The sequence below is a fragment of the Lactuca saligna genome, chromosome 5, assembly GCF_052625555.1.
Source record: "Lactuca saligna cultivar CGN05327 chromosome 5, ASM5262555v1, whole genome shotgun sequence".
Taxonomy (NCBI): Eukaryota; Viridiplantae; Streptophyta; class Magnoliopsida; order Asterales; family Asteraceae; genus Lactuca; species Lactuca saligna.
This window is the reverse complement of record NC_136421.1, coordinates 114,879,037-114,896,013: the sequence shown is the minus strand read 5'-3', so window position 1 is coordinate 114,896,013 and position 16,977 is coordinate 114,879,037. Positions and strand designations below refer to the sequence as shown.

Below are 16,977 nucleotides of genomic sequence, written 5' to 3'. Positions count from 1 at the left end.
GTTTAATTTTTTTCCTTTCAATGGTCTTTATTCCGATTACATGTAAACCTTGTAAGTTTGCAAACACCAAATGCAAATATGTGGTATAAATCAGGCAACGAATAATACTTGCGTACTTAAATTCAGCGATAACTCTACCATTATTCTCATCTAACTTGCATGATGTTTCATATCGGATATTTGCTTCTTTAATTTGTAATTGTGGGAACTTATTAACAATAATGTAATGATATTGATTTAACATGTAACCCCCACTATGCCTTTGTGTTTTAGTGCCCGATATAGTTATCGATATGCGGTGTTTGACTATGTATGTTGACCCTCAACAAATTATTTTTGAAGATGTACATTTTAACAACACCTTTAAAATAATGCAAAAATACTTGCATTATAAATCAACACCACTTTCATGTCTCCTTAAAACAAAGCAAGAAATGCCACCTTACCAACTGATAAATACTATCCTACAACATCATATTAGCCAATCAACTTAACAACCGGGTATTACTTCAAATGTAATTTTCATCATTTACTTTATACACTTTTCATCTCTTTCTAATACAAGATAATTTTACCTTTACAAAAAGACAACAATTGATAAACATATTACATCGTTAAACAACTCTTTTGCTTAATAATATGATGTAAGAGTGGCTGCTACATGGTCATCTTCATCTTCATCATCCGATCATACAAATATATTTCAATTTGAGCACTTTACATATTCAACTACTGTGTCATATGTTTCCATATTGAATGAGCTTTCTGCAAAACATCTATACACAAAAAAAAAAAAAAAAAAAAAAACTTAGCTATATGAAAGAGATTATTATTTAACATTCAATGAATAATAATATATATATTTAATGACAACTATAAACACCATACCTGAGTTCATGCCAGAATATACTCGTTTTTTCCAATAGAAAAGGCTGCAAAGGTTGAAGATGGTTGTTGTGCATTTTTTCAAGGGTTGAGATAAAGAGTGAGGTCACCACATGAACGAGCATAACTGGATCTGGATCCCCAAGAATAGCATGGAGTTCCCTGTGTATCCATGGTTCTATTCTTTCTACTAATCTTTCCTTGTTACTGTTTCTTCCCATAAAACCCTAAAAAGGTTAAAAACTTTAGGCATTGGTTTGATCAAGTTAAGGTTAAATATGATAGAATGTTTCATAAAATGTATACCTGCTCAAGCGACCTTCTTGTAGGACAAGGAACAGCACGCAAGTTCTGTTCATAAATGCTGCAAGTACAAAATTATATCATAAATTGTTACAATCACATAGACTAATCTCCAAAGCATCGGCTTTTATTTACTATACCTTAAACGCCACTGCAGAATTCTCTGTTTAGTAACACCAGGAGGCAAAATTTTAGATTGCCCAAATGACCTCTGCCTTGGTAATGGCCTTGATCTTCTGTTAACGACGTTTAATTCCTCTCTTGAAATCCCAACAGCCCTGAAATCAAAATTAAAGGTAAAAATGAAATCAGTTGCATAGATGAGATTCACAACAGATTTGGAGTACCAAATCCTATTTACTTTATATATTCGTAGAAGAAGTGATGAAAGAGGTTCACCTTCGTTGAGCCATGAAATCTCTTTGCCTGACATTTGAATGTCCAATACTATTGAGAAAAGCGATTTGACACGACTTACGGTGTCACACCCCCAAACCAAGGATGGCGGAAACGTCTCGGGGTGGAGGACTTCATGTACAGTATCACAACAACGTGTATAATAGTGCTCAAAGTAAAAACAACCACCATATATATAATTGCAAAAGTTACACCAAAATATATGTTTATATGTTTCAAAAGCAATTACATTATGATGTCAAAATAAATTGTTGACGGTTTAACGTCCCATCCTCAAAGCGATGAAGTTTTCCTGTCTCACTGATTTCCTGAGAATACAAGTAGTTTTAAAAAGTATCAACACAAAGGTTGGTGAGTTCATAAGAGTTTTGTTTGAAGTAGAAACCGTTTTTCCTTGTAAGATCGATATAGTTTGATTTCCAGAAAATCCAATATTTTCTTAGTTAAGTGTGCATAGAAATATTCCTATATGATGCATTAATGAGCCCTAGAATGACCCGTAGAGTTCCTCTATAAACGTCCAGTGTATATAAGTTATATAAGATTTTAATTAGATAAAACGTTGAATATAGTGGGTCTGCCCTAGGTCCACAACCCAACGAGGAACAGGAGATGAGGCGGGCACCACCAATTCTAGGCCAACCAAGACTAAATTCTTATATGACTCAAACATATACGCTCAGGTAGACTCATTAGGAAGTATTTGAACAAAGAGTGTCATGGAATTCATCTGACTGAGAACGTCATTGATGTTTAAGATATAGCAAATTGGGGATAGTTGACCTTGGAGAGGGTCTTACATCACATCCGGAGTAGGAGAGTTTTGGCCGCCTAAAGGCCTAACTAAAAGTACTTACAGTACAAGATGGTTTCATATAGAATGCCACATAGGACATAGATAGGGAAAAGAAAAAAAAAATTCTTGTTAATAGGGAAAGGAAGTAAGGCATCTACTACTAGCGGCGATCATCCCTTTGGTGAACCCTCAGTTCAGCTAGTTGCCACTCCATATCAGGCGGGTGCCTTTTGTATACCCTCTGGCGTACTCAGAGTTCTATAACTTCGGTTCGTGTTTCAGCCTGTGCTCGCAGCAAGGTTATAGGGTCTCTCTTAGACAATTCACGAGTGTGTTCAAGGCGATTGGTGCGGATCGTATGTATTCTTGCATTTCTATCAACCTTTGCGATACTATAGAGAGTTGTTCTACCCTGAATCTCGTTTCGGGCAACTCTATGGACCAGGATTGGAAAAATTGTATATGCTGAGCTTCCTTCGTTTATGTTGTAGAAACTTCGTTCTCTATTAAACGACATATGTTGGTCTTGTTCTTCGCTCCAGGTTTCCAAGCACTCTACCCAAGGAGGCGTCGGGCCTTGAAAAGTTGAACAAGGGTTAGGATTCGGAACAAGAGTCATCGGGGTTAAGTTCTCCACTTCAGGGTCGAAGTCAGAACCATCAGCATAGCCTTCAGCTTGGTGACCATCTACAGGGGTTGGGTAATCATTCTCTGGCTCCTCTCCGAGCCATTTGGTATTGTCGTGGTTAGGGTAGTACGGGTCATCGTGTGGATGGAAATCTAGCCATGATATCTTCGCGAGAAATGGGGATATAAGAAATAACTAAGCAAACGTACTAATTAGCTAATTATACGATGATCTTTATCAGGTACTTCAACATATTTTTTAGTGCATACTAGTTATATGTATTCGGGACAGGATAGACCTTCGAATAAGCGACCCTAACTCTAAATCCCCAATCCAACGAGAACAGGAAGTAGAGCAAAGATTCACAGATTCTAAGTCTATGATGTCCTGGATGCATAAAATTTTAATGTATCCACTAAGCAACTATTGACCTATTGATAAAGATCTATTTAGTTCTCACATATGTAATTATAATGATGCCAAAATACCCTTATGGTATTTCATTGTGGTAGTGTTGGTAAGTTTTTAGACTTGTTGCCACATCACAACCATTCTTGGGCATATGCTAATCACTCCTCGGACCAGCATAGTTGATCAGGCTATGCCACTCCCAAGACTGACCATACATCCCCAGGCTTACCTGTGATATCCAACAATCATTACTTTTGTTTTGTCCTAAAATGATGCTGACCTTAGTATGTATGCATGCCTGTATACTTTTAACAAAAGCTATTTATTCCTAAAGGTATAGTGGTTTTGAAATCTTAAAATCAGAGACCTTAGTCCCAATGTATTTATAGTTTGTATATCTTATGTGGTTCGATATACTTAGCTCACTATAAACAATGCTCTGATACCAATCTGTCACACCCCCAAACCAAGGATGGCGGAAACGTCTGGGGGTGGAGGACTTCATGTACAGTATCACAACAACGTGTATAATAGTGCTCAAAGTAAAAACAACCACCATATATATAATTGCAAAAGTTACACCAAAGTATATGTTTATATGTTTCAAAAGCAATTACATTATGATGTCAAAATAAATTGTTGACGGTTTAACGTCCCATCCTCAAAGCGATGAAGTTTTCCTGTCTCACTGATTTCCTGAGAATACAAGTAGTTTTAAAAAGTATCAACACAAAGGTTGGTGAGTTCATAAGAGTTTTGTTTGAAGTAGAAACCGTTTTTCCTTGTAAGATCGATATAGTTTGATTTCCAGAAAATCCAATATTTTCTTAGTTAAGTGTGCATAGAAATATTCCTATATGATGCATTAATGAGCCCTAGAATGACCCGTAGAGTTCCTCTATAAACGTCCAGTGTATATAAGTTATATAAGATTTAAATTAGATAAAACGTTGAATATAGTGGGTCTGCCCTAGGTCCACAACCCAACGAGGAACAGGAGATGAGGCGGGCACCACCAATTCTAGGCCAACCAAGACTAAATTCTTATATGACTCAAACATATACGCTCAGCGACTATAGTTGAAGTCTAACAATTCTAGAGGAAGTATAGTTTTAATATCAGAATAACTTTGTATAGAGACCCGACACTTTGTATTTGTACCCCTTTTTGTATAGAGACCCGGTACTTTGTATATACGTAGTCCTAAATTAGAGGACTGAGAAATAACAAGTATTGTCCATACTTAAAAGTATAAATGTGGTTTCAAATGATGTGTAGTCGTAACTACCAAAACCAAAAGTGTACAGTAATATTTGTACTCATAGAGATAAAAAGTGATTTTAAATCGACATAAAACTCATTTAGGTTTTAAAAATAAAATCCCGTAAACTTATGGATTGTTCCCTATGTGAGTCGCTATAATCATACTATGACTATGTGAACCTGCCACGACGTTCTCAGTGTCGCGAAAAATGAAATGACATTTGTCACCCGTAGACCTGCAGGTCCAACTGTAGCTAGCAGCAAGGTGTGGGGTGTCAATCCCAATATAGATCTATATACAAGTATCACGTTCTCCCTCAAGGAGATTCTGATTATAACTACCAGGAATTATATCCCGCACTCGGACGTACGGGTAGAGAGAGAGAGAGTCTCACAATATAGGTTAACAAGTTTACGTGAAATGTGTGTGAATATAAATATTTCTTGTATGAATGTACCCTTCTTGTACGAGTGCGTTGAGTGATGTATCATAAACTATACCTATTATAGTTTATCTAAAATGTATGTAATATGTATGAACTCTTTTATGGAAATGTATTAGTGTTATAAATATATTCAAACTATACTTTTTATAGTTAAATAATACGTGTTCCAAAATGAATGAATAATATTTAATATGAATGTCTTAGTTTCAGTTCATAATGATAAACTAACAAGGAAACACATTCAAATATTAAAACTTATGATTATACACTTTGCTCAACATAATACAAAGTGTTATGATATTTACATGCTGTTGGCTAACTTTAGCCATTCTGCCCCGTTTTTGCAAAAATCATAGAAAAATCATACGAAGTCAAAAACTAGATCCGTAAATTCTGAGAGTTCACAAAATGTGTCTAGTTTACTCATAATTTTTATCACAATTTTTAATGACCTCCAAATTGGGTGAAAAAGTCCAAAATCACAGACTGGTCCGGATTGTTGTTTGAAATGATAGGCAGTTTTGTAAAAATCACCATAAATTGTAGAAAAATCGTATGGAGATGTGCAAGTAGCCATTTTAAAGCTAAAAACTTGAACTATTTGCACCTTGTACAGTTTTGAAAACAAAAATGTTTAAGATGCCCAAAACAGTCCGTGAATGGAGTTGAACTTTTCTGATGAAGGCTGTTAGAAAAATTTAGTTATGTTCTTAGTGTTTTAACTTGTATTCCCCCCCTGAAAACTTGAGAAAACATGAAAATGTAGGGGTATGAACTCACCTTGAGTGATTTCAGTAGGTAAGTGTTGAAGAAGAGAAGTGTTCAACCCAAGAACACTTGAAGAATCACTTGAAGATTCGAAGCTCTAACGCTAATATGATGGAGTTTGTGTAAGATATTCATGATTTGAGTAGAATGAAGTGAAATAATCATAAGGAGGATGAATTATACTTACTAAGAGTGGAAGAACACGTGAAGATCAACCTTGAATCTCGAGTTTGGAGTGGGAAAAGTTTGAGAGAAAGTGGTGTTTGATACTTAGTGAAATGAGGGCAAATGAGAGAAAATGAGGAGAGAGGATGTTTGTTCCAGCTCCAAAAACGTGGGAATGAGTGTAAATTGAGTGGAAATGACATTGATGTGACCTAGGTAAGGTGGGGAGGTGTGGTTAGTCAAAGAGTGGGTGTGGGGTGGTTGCTTGTGACATTGGATAAGGGAAAGTCAACACTCCACCTTTAATAATTCACCCATTTGATTTTTATTATTTAAATAATGATTTTCATCAAAATATGTTTAAATTATGAATATTTAGAGTTTATTATGTTAAAATATAATTTCTGGAGAAAATCCCGCTTTAAAATCATGAAAAACGGGCTTAAAATGTTAAAAATATCAAAAATGGGCTAAAAGTGGCAAATATGCGAATTCTGGCCGAGGCTCGGCCTTCTGGTGCTGAACCGAGAGAGAGAGAGGCAGAAACCGAGAGGGAGGAAGAGAGAAGGAAGGAACCGAGAGGGAGAGAGAGAGAACAGAGGGAAACGAAGGGGCGAGGAGGTGAGAAACGAGAAGGCGCGAACCGGAAGGTGAGAGGCGAGGGCGAGGGTTCGGTCCGGCGATGAAAGGCGAGAAGTCAGAACCGAACGAACTGTAGTGAACAGTACCTTCGGTTCGGTTCTTCCAGGGCGAGGTTCGGTTTCGGTTAGTGGTGAACAGTACCTTCGGTTCGGTTCTTCCAGGGCGAGGTTCGGTTTCGGTTAGTGGTGAACAGTACCTTCGGTTTCGGTTCGGCTCAGGAGGGTTCGGTTCGGTTTCGGTTCCTTGCTCTCGGGTTCGGTTCCTCCTGGGCGAGGTTCGGCCCTGAGAGGACCTTCGGCTCAGGAGGGTTCGGCTCCTCCTTGCACTTGGTCCCTAAGAGGACCTTCGGGTCCTAAGAGGCTTCTCTCTTGGTTTCGGTTCCTAAAGCCTATTTTTCTCGTTTTCGCCACGTTTTGAGCCGTTTTTGACCCGGTTAAGGGTCGGAATGACCCGAATGATTCCAAAAAGTTACGGGAAGCTTTTGAGAGAGATTTGGGAGAGATTTCTCACACTTGGAGAGATTTGACATTCTTGGAGAGATTTCTCATACAAAGAGATATTTGAGAGAGGTTTCACATACTTGGAGAGATTTGGGAGAGATTTGACATTCTTGGAGAGATTTCTCATACAAAGAGATATTTGAGAGAGGTTTCACATACTTGGAGAGATTTGGGAGAGATTTGACATTCTTGGAGAGATTTCTCATACAGAGAGATATTTGAGAGAGATTTCACATACTTGGAGAGATTTGGGAGAGATTTGACATTGAGAGAGATAGAGTGAAAACGATTGAGAGAGGTTCCGTGTGGGACAGTTGTAAGTGTCCGGCATTGCAATGCATGGTTCGTAACCCTGTTAAGCCTCGTTTAAGGATCTTACACACTCCCGATGAGTAAGCATCATTGTTTTATCGGTTTGGCTCGCCACGTACTACAGTTTTTAGGTTAAAGAGATCTAGTTGTAACTACTTTTCGATTTATGTTTTCTTATCAGAATAGCGAGTTGTTTAGTAAATACTGAACGTAAGTCCAAGTACACAAGGGTTAGTTGAGCTGATCGGTTTGACTTGTTGACTTTATTTGACTTTGAATTGACAAGAATTTGACGGTTGTCACATCATCCCCCCGTTAAAGGGAATTTCGTCCCGAAATTTGCACTTCGAATGGGGATCCAGGGATTTAGGGGAAAGATGGGGATAACTTTTCGTAGTATAAGAATTTGATTATGGTGAGGAATAACTCGCCTGATGTCACATGATTACTACTATGCATGCTTTAATCGATGCTAGATTTAGCATATAAAGAAATTCGGGATTTAAATGTCGATGTTAGAAACACGTACTGATATTTGCGGGCAGTTTCGGAGTGGTTTCTCCTGCGGTAGTGATCCTTAGTATCCTCCCGTCTGCACCAGAGTTCTTTATGATTGGACAGTCCTTTCTAAGGTGTCCAATCTCGCCGCATTGATGACATATCTGGCTTGCACTAGCATTGGTGGTGGAAGTGAGGTGTTTAGTTAGAGTTACATGGACACGGGTGCCCTCCTCATTCATCCACTTCGAAACTTTCCTTTTATGGGGTCCGGTTTTCCCATCAACCTTGTGTGTAGGGTTTGTCCCGATACCAGGGATTTGAGGAATTGGTCGTGCTGCTGCTGAAGGGGCAGGAGTTGCCACTTGTTGCTGTTGCATGGCAAGTTTTTGGGATCGTTGACGCTTCTTTTGAGCTCGGCGATTTCGTTTCCTCTTCTCGGTTTTACGACTTTGTATGTCCGAGACTGTTGTCCTTTGTTGGCTTCCAAGATCGATACAACAATCGAAATTTTCAATTCCTTTGTCAGTCGTGATTGCGTCGTTAATGTGGAGGTTTGTAAGGACAGCTGTCACAGCAACTGTTACCGCAGCTTGAAATGTTGCGGCGTCGATATGAAGGTTAGGGGCTTCATTGTTCGGCTGACTATTTCCGGATGATGACATGACTCTGTAATACGAAAGACAAGGAAATTGTGAGTGACTAAGGTTGGCTCTGTATTATTTTGGTTCTGACTAAAGATAAGTTATTATACATGAAAACTTAACATATACACATTATGATATAACCAAGACTGGGCGGATAGTAAAATGTGTGATTCTCCTTTAGTTTCACATCCCAACGAGGAAAAGAAACTAGGTTAGAAATCTCACATTCTATTGTCTACCAAGTCTTCGTTATATATAACTGGGGAATGTATATGTGAGGAAATCATAACAAATAACATTCTTACTAATCCTTCTTGATGAACTAGAATTCCTAGTAAGGGCTATCATTGAACCTAGATGTATTTCGATTGTCCACCTATAGAGTAGAAGTAAGATCAGAGAATGATCTAATGACGTTTGTCGTTCAAACCGGGTTCCATTGGTTGGTGAATAACATGATTCAACCTTTGAAAGAAAATTGGGAATGATCCCGGAGCTAGATTACTCTAGTCCAACAACTTGACTAAAGTGGGCTTCAGGTAGACTCATTAGGAAGTATTTGAACAAAGAGTGTCACGGAATTCATCTGACTGAGAACGTCATTGATGTTTAAGATATAGCAAATTGGGGATAGTTGACCTTGGAGAGGGTCTTACATCACATCCGGAGTAGGAGAGTTTTGGCCGCCTAAAGGCCTAACTAAAAGTACTTACAGTACAAGATGGTTTCATATAGAATGCCACATAGGACATAGATAGGGAAAAGAAAAAAAAAATTCTTGTTAATAGGGAAAGGAAGTAAGGCATCTACTACTAGCGGCGATCATCCCTTTGGTGAACCCTCAGTTCAGCTAGTTGCCACTCCATATCAGGCGGGTGCCTTTTGTATACCCTCTGGCGTACTCAGAGTTCTATAACTTCGGTTCGTGTTTCAGCCTGTGCTCGCAGCAAGGTTATAGGGTCTCTCTTAGACAATTCACGAGTGTGTTCAAGGCGATTGGTGCGGATCGTATGTATTCTTGCATTTCTATCAACCTTTGCGATACTATAGAGAGTTGTTCTACCCTGAATCTCGTTTCGGGCAACTCTATGGACCAGGATTGGAAAAATTGTATATGCTGAGCTTCCTTCGTTTATGTTGTAGAAACTTCGTTCTCTATTAAACGACATATGTTGGTCTTGTTCTTCGCTCCAGGTTTCCAAGCACTCTACCCAAGGAGGCGTCGGGCCTTGAAAAGTTGAACAAGGGTTAGGATTCGGAACAAGAGTCATCGGGGTTAAGTTCTCCACTTCAGGGTCGAAGTCAGAACCATCAGCATAGCCTTCAGCTTGGTGACCATCTACAGGGGTTGGGTAATCATTCTCTGGCTCCTCTCCGAGCCATTTGGTATTGTCGTGGTTAGGGTAGTACGGGTCATCGTGTGGATGGAAATCTAGCCATGATATCTTCGCGAGAAATGGGGATATAAGAAATAACTAAGCAAACGTACTAATTAGCTAATTATACGATGATCTTTATCAGGTACTTCAACATATTTTTTAGTGCATACTAGTTATATGTATTCGGGACAGGATAGACCTTCGAATAAGCGACCCTAACTCTAAATCCCCAATCCAACGAGAACAGGAAGTAGAGCAAAGATTCACAGATTCTAAGTCTATGATGTCCTGGATGCATAAAATTTTAATGTATCCACTAAGCAACTATTGACCTATTGATAAAGATCTATTTAGTTCTCACATATGTAATTATAATGATGCCAAAATACCCTTATGGTATTTCATTGTGGTAGTGTTGGTAAGTTTTTAGACTTGTTGCCACATCACAACCATTCTTGGGCATATGCTAATCACTCCTCGGACCAGCATAGTTGATCAGGCTATGCCACTCCCAAGACTGACCATACATCCCCAGGCTTACCTGTGATATCCAACAATCATTACTTTTGTTTTGTCCTAAAATGATGCTGACCTTAGTATGTATGCATGCCTGTATACTTTTAACAAAAGCTATTTATTCCTAAAGGTATAGTGGTTTTGAAATCTTAAAATCAGAGACCTTAGTCCCAATGTATTTATAGTTTGTATATCTTATGTGGTTCGATATACTTAGCTCACTATAAACAATGCTCTGATACCAATCTGTCACACCCCCAAACCAAGGATGGCGGAAACGTCTGGGGGTGGAGGACTTCATGTACAGTATCACAACAACGTGTATAATAGTGCTCAAAGTAAAAACAACCACCATATATATAATTGCAAAAGTTACACCAAAGTATATGTTTATATGTTTCAAAAGCAATTACATTATGATGTCAAAATAAATTGTTGACGGTTTAACGTCCCATCCTCAAAGCGATGAAGTTTTCCTGTCTCACTGATTTCCTGAGAATACAAGTAGTTTTAAAAAGTATCAACACAAAGGTTGGTGAGTTCATAAGAGTTTTGTTTGAAGTAGAAACCGTTTTTCCTTGTAAGATCGATATAGTTTGATTTCCAGAAAATCCAATATTTTCTTAGTTAAGTGTGCATAGAAATATTCCTATATGATGCATTAATGAGCCCTAGAATGACCCGTAGAGTTCCTCTATAAACGTCCAGTGTATATAAGTTATATAAGATTTAAATTAGATAAAACGTTGAATATAGTGGGTCTGCCCTAGGTCCACAACCCAACGAGGAACAGGAGATGAGGCGGGCACCACCAATTCTAGGCCAACCAAGACTAAATTCTTATATGACTCAAACATATACGCTCAGCGACTATAGTTGAAGTCTAACAATTCTAGAGGAAGTATAGTTTTAATATCAGAATAACTTTGTATAGAGACCCGACACTTTGTATTTGTACCCCTTTTTGTATAGAGACCCGGTACTTTGTATATACGTAGTCCTAAATTAGAGGACTGAGAAATAACAAGTATTGTCCATACTTAAAAGTATAAATGTGGTTTCAAATGATGTGTAGTCGTAACTACCAAAACCAAAAGTGTACAGTAATATTTGTACTCATAGAGATAAAAAGTGATTTTAAATCGACATAAAACTCATTTAGGTTTTAAAAATAAAATCCCGTAAACTTATGGATTGTTCCCTATGTGAGTCGCTATAATCATACTATGACTATGTGAACCTGCCACGACGTTCTCAGTGTCGCGAAAAATGAAATGACATTTGTCACCCGTAGACCTGCAGGTCCAACTGTAGCTAGCAGCAAGGTGTGGGGTGTCAATCCCAATATAGATCTATATACAAGTATCACGTTCTCCCTCAAGGAGATTCTGATTATAACTACCAGGAATTATATCCCGCACTCGGACGTACGGGTAGAGAGAGAGAGAGTCTCACAATATAGGTTAACAAGTTTACGTGAAATGTGTGTGAATATAAATATTTCTTGTATGAATGTACCCTTCTTGTACGAGTGCGTTGAGTGATGTATCATAAACTATACCTATTATAGTTTATCTAAAATGTATGTAATATGTATGAACTCTTTTATGGAAATGTATTAGTGTTATAAATATATTCAAACTATACTTTTTATAGTTAAATAATACGTGTTCCAAAATGAATGAATAATATTTAATATGAATGTCTTAGTTTCAGTTCATAATGATAAACTAACAAGGAAACACATTCAAATATTAAAACTTATGATTATACACTTTGCTCAACATAATACAAAGTGTTATGATATTTACATGCTGTTGGCTAACTTTAGCCATTCTGCCCCGTTTTTGCAAAAATCATAGAAAAATCATACGAAGTCAAAAACTAGATCCGTAAATTCTGAAAGTTCACAAAATGTGTCTAGTTTACTCATAATTTTTATCACAATTTTTAATGACCTCCAAATTGGGTGAAAAAGTCCAAAATCACAGACTGGTCCGGATTGTTGTTTGAAATGATAGGCAGTTTTGTAAAAATCACCATAAATTGTAGAAAAATCGTATGGAGATGTGCAAGTAGCCATTTTAAAGCTAAAAACTTGAACTATTTGCACCTTGTACAGTTTTGAAAACAAAAATGTTTAAGATGCCCAAAACAGTCCGTGAATGGAGTTGAACTTTTCTGATGAAGGCTGTTAGAAAAATTTAGTTATGTTCTTAGTGTTTTAACTTGTATTCCCCCCCTGAAAACTTGAGAAAACATGAAAATGTAGGAGTATGAACTCACCTTGAGTGATTTCAGTAGGTAAGTGTTGAAGAAGAGAAGTGTTCAACCCAAGAACACTTGAAGAATCACTTGAAGATTCGAAGCTCTAACGCTAATATGATGGAGTTTGTGTAAGATATTCATGATTTGAGTAGAATGAAGTGAAATAATCATAAGGAGGATGAATTATACTTACTAAGAGTGGAAGAACACGTGAAGATCAGCCTTGAATCTCGAGTTTGGAGTGGGAAAAGTTTGAGAGAAAGTGGTGTTTGATACTTAGTGAAATGAGGGCAAATGAGAGAAAATGAGGAGAGAGGATGTTTGTTCCAGCTCCAAAAACGTGGGAATGAGTGTAAATTGAGTGGAAATGACATTGATGTGACCTAGGTAAGGTGGGGAGGTGTGGTTAGTCAAAGAGTGGGTGTGGGGTGGTTGCTTGTGACATTGGATAAGGCAAAGTCAACACTCCACCTTTAATAATTCACCCATTTGATTTTTATTATTTAAATAATGATTTTCATCAAAATATGTTTAAATTATGAATATTTAGAGTTTATTATGTTAAAATATAATTTCTGGAGAAAATCCCGCTTTAAAATCATGAAAAAAGGGCTTAAAATGTTAAAAATATCAAAAATGGGCTAAAAGTGGCAAATATGCGAATTCTGGCCGAGGCTCGGCCTTCTGGTGCTGAACCGAGAGAGAGAGAGGCAGAAACCGAGAGGGAGGAAGAGAGAAGGAAGGAACCGAGAGGGAGAGAGAGAGAACAGAGGGAAACGAAGGGGCGAGGAGGTGAGAAACGAGAAGGCGCGAACCGGAAGGTGAGAGGCGAGGGCGAGGGTTCGGTCCGGCGATGAAAGGCGAGAAGTCAGAACCGAACGAACTGTAGTGAACAGTACCTTCGGTTCGGTTCTTCCAGGGCGAGGTTCGGTTTCGGTTAGTGGTGAACAGTACCTTCGGTTCGGTTCTTCCAGGGCGAGGTTCGGTTTCGGTTAGTGGTGAACAGTACCTTCGGTTTCGGTTCGGCTCAGGAGGGTTCGGTTCGGTTTCGGTTCCTTGCTCTCGGGTTCGGTTCCTCCTGGGCGAGGTTCGGCCCTGAGAGGACCTTCGGCTCAGGAGGGTTCGGCTCCTCCTTGCACTTGGTCCCTAAGAGGACCTTCGGGTCCTAAGAGGCTTCTCTCTTGGTTTCGGTTCCTAAAGCCTATTTTTCTCGTTTTCGCCACGTTTTGAGCCGTTTTTGACCCGGTTAAGGGTCGGAATGACCCGAATGATTCCAAAAAGTTACGGGAAGCTTTTGAGAGAGATTTGGGAGAGATTTCTCACACTTGGAGAGATTTGGGAGAGATTTGACATTCTTGGAGAGATTTCTCATACAAAGAGATATTTGAGAGAGGTTTCACATACTTGGAGAGATTTGGGAGAGATTTGACATTCTTGGAGAGATTTCTCATACAAAGAGATATTTGAGAGAGGTTTCACATACTTGGAGAGATTTGGGAGAGATTTGACATTCTTGGAGAGATTTCTCATACAGAGAGATATTTGAGAGAGATTTCACATACTTAGAGAGATTTGGGAGAGATTTGACATTGAGAGAGATAGAGTGAAAACGATTGAGAGAGGTTCCGTGTGGGATAGTTGTAAGTGTCCGGCATCGCAATGCATGGTTCGTAACCCTGTTAAGCCTCGTTTAAGGATCTTACACACTCCCGATGAGTAAGCATCATTGTTTTATCGGTTTGGCTCGCCACGTACTACAGTTTTTAGGTTAAAGAGATCTAGTTGTAACTACTTTTCGATTTATGTTTTCTTATCAGAATAGCGAGTTGTTTAGTAAATACTGAACGTAAGTCCAAGTACACAAGGGTTAGTTGAGCTGATCGGTTTGACTTGTTGACTTTATTTGACTTTGAATTGACCAGAATTTGACGGTTGTCACATACGGCATGTTGTGAAGATAAAAAGTGTGAGTGGAGAATCCATGCTTCTCTTACGCAGGATGAGGTTACTTTTAAAGTAAGTATAAAATTTAAGAAATACTACATTTGCTGACATGATTATTTCGTTAACATGAGTATATGTTTTTATGCAATTTTATAGGTTAAGAAATTTGTAGAAACTCATTCTTGTATTCGAAGCAACAAGTGTGGTAACAAACATGCAACTCAAGGATGGATTGGTGATGTTCTAATTGACAAGCTGAAATCTGATGGAGATGTATCTCCCGCCAACTTGAAAAAGTGGCTTATGCAAAGCTACAATGTTGATGTACCATATATGAGAGTCTTTAGAGGAAAAGAACAAGCTTATAGTGATATGTATGGCAAGTGGGATGAATCTTACGTAAATATATATGATTTCAAACAGGAGCTTGAACAAAGAAACCCTGGAAGTGTTGTGGAGATTGATTTGCATACACAGGGTAACAAGAAACATTTCCTACGCTTTTTTATATCACTAACAACATGCTCTAAGGGGTTTCTTTCTGGTTGTCGTCCTTACATTGGGATTGATGCTTGTCATTTGAAATGGAAATTTAATGGTGTACTAGCTGCTGCCACAAGTATCGACGGTAACCATGGCATGTTTCCAGTAGCCTATGGTGTGCTTGAGTCTGAGAATACAAATTCATGTACTTGGTTTCTCAAGTCACTAGAAAAAGCAATCGGTACACCAGACGGTCTTGTTATCTCCTCTGACATGCAAAAAGGGTTGGAAGTAGCTATTACACAGGTTTATCCTAATGTTGAGCATCGCGAATGCATAAGACATTTATATAGCAACTTCAAGAAACATTATCGAGGTGATTATTTCATGACCAAGCTATGGGGTGCTGCAAAGACCTACTCTGTTAGTAAGCATGATAGATTGTTAAATGAAATTGCAAGTGTACGTGAAGATGCAATTTTATATTTAAATGAGAACCATAAGAAGATATGGAGTAGAAGCAAGTTTGGTACAGTTGTCAAGTGTGACTATATTACCAACAATATTTCAGAAACTTTTAACTCCTGGGTAGGTGACATACGTTATAAACCAGTGCTCGATCTCCTTGATGAAATTAAAGAAAAGCTTATGCAACGATTTGACAAAAAAAGAAAAATTGCAAACAAATGGAAAGGAACATTAGTACCAAAAGCAAAGAATTATCTCAAGAGAATCTATAAGGCAAGTTTAATGAATTTCTCATGTATTATCTATTTTTATTTTATTTAGGATTGTGAAAACATGGAAAAAATTCTTCTATAATTTATTCCTGTCTTATTTTCTCATGTAGAACTTAGGTAACTTTGAAGTTTGTAGAAGCAGTGACAATCGAGCACATGTGAACTACAAGGGAAAACGTTGGGAGGTTATACTAGATGAGAAAAAATGTAGTTGTCGAGTTTGGCAAGTTAAAGGCCTACCATGTGTGCATGCGGCTGCATTTATTGCTTTTACGAGGGATCCTGATTGGGACAAATATGTCGATACATATTTCACAGTTGATAAATTTAAAGAAGCATATGCTTTAGAAATCGCTCCAATGCCGGGAAAGGATCAATGGGTGCATATAAAGACAATCGAGAAGATATACCCACCTATTATAAAACGGCCTCCTGGACGACCTAAAAAGAATATAATTGTACCACGTGATGAACCCAAGAAAAGACATAGATGCCCCCATTGTGGTATGTTTGGACACCATCAAAAGACTTGCAAAAATCCCGAACGTCAAGGTTCTGATGATGCATCCACTAGCAAGAATAAAGAACAAAAAAGATCATGAGCTTTTGTTAAGAGTTTGATTAGACTTTAGTACTATAATGCTTGATGAATGGATTGTTTAATTCTTTAGTTTTCTTGTTTGGATGGATTTTTCATGGGATAAAATTGTTATGAATTTGATCAACTATTTATATTTGTTTTCGGACCATTTATGTAATTGTTTTTCTTTATAGGGATCATTTATGTAATCATTTTCTGCCACAGGGTCTATTTATGAAATTATGTTTTGGGACGATTAAGGTAATAGAATCATAAACCACAATGCCTTCCACTTAGCTGATGAAATGCTCCAACTAGATACCGCTCAAAATGTTGAAACAATATTTTAACACAATGTTTGCTTGAAGTATTTTTTTTAGTTTTC

The 16,977-nt window shown here is 38.0% G+C and overlaps 2 protein-coding genes across 2 annotated transcripts; one reads left to right on the top strand and one right to left on the bottom strand.

Annotated features, from left to right (window-relative positions):
* Nucleotides 1-465: 465 nt before the first annotated feature.
* Nucleotides 466-1,640, bottom strand: LOC144998263 (RING/U-box superfamily protein). The gene is made up of 5 exons (XM_078958062.1): nucleotides 1,588-1,640; nucleotides 1,329-1,466; nucleotides 1,192-1,249; nucleotides 889-1,112; nucleotides 466-776 (listed from the first exon to the last, which is right to left on the bottom strand). Exons 1-5 carry the CDS (start codon nucleotides 1,599-1,601, stop codon nucleotides 704-706), a joined length of 507 nt encoding a protein of 168 aa, XP_078814188.1. The 5' UTR covers nucleotides 1,602-1,640; the 3' UTR covers nucleotides 466-703.
* A 7,009-nt stretch (nucleotides 1,641-8,649) lies between these two features.
* Nucleotides 8,650-16,614, top strand: LOC145045623 (protein FAR-RED IMPAIRED RESPONSE 1-like). The gene is made up of 3 exons (XM_078993949.1): nucleotides 8,650-8,655; nucleotides 14,946-16,013; nucleotides 16,123-16,614. Exons 1-3 carry the CDS (start codon nucleotides 8,650-8,652, stop codon nucleotides 16,612-16,614), a joined length of 1,566 nt encoding a protein of 521 aa, XP_078850075.1.
* Nucleotides 16,615-16,977: the final 363 nt, after the last annotated feature.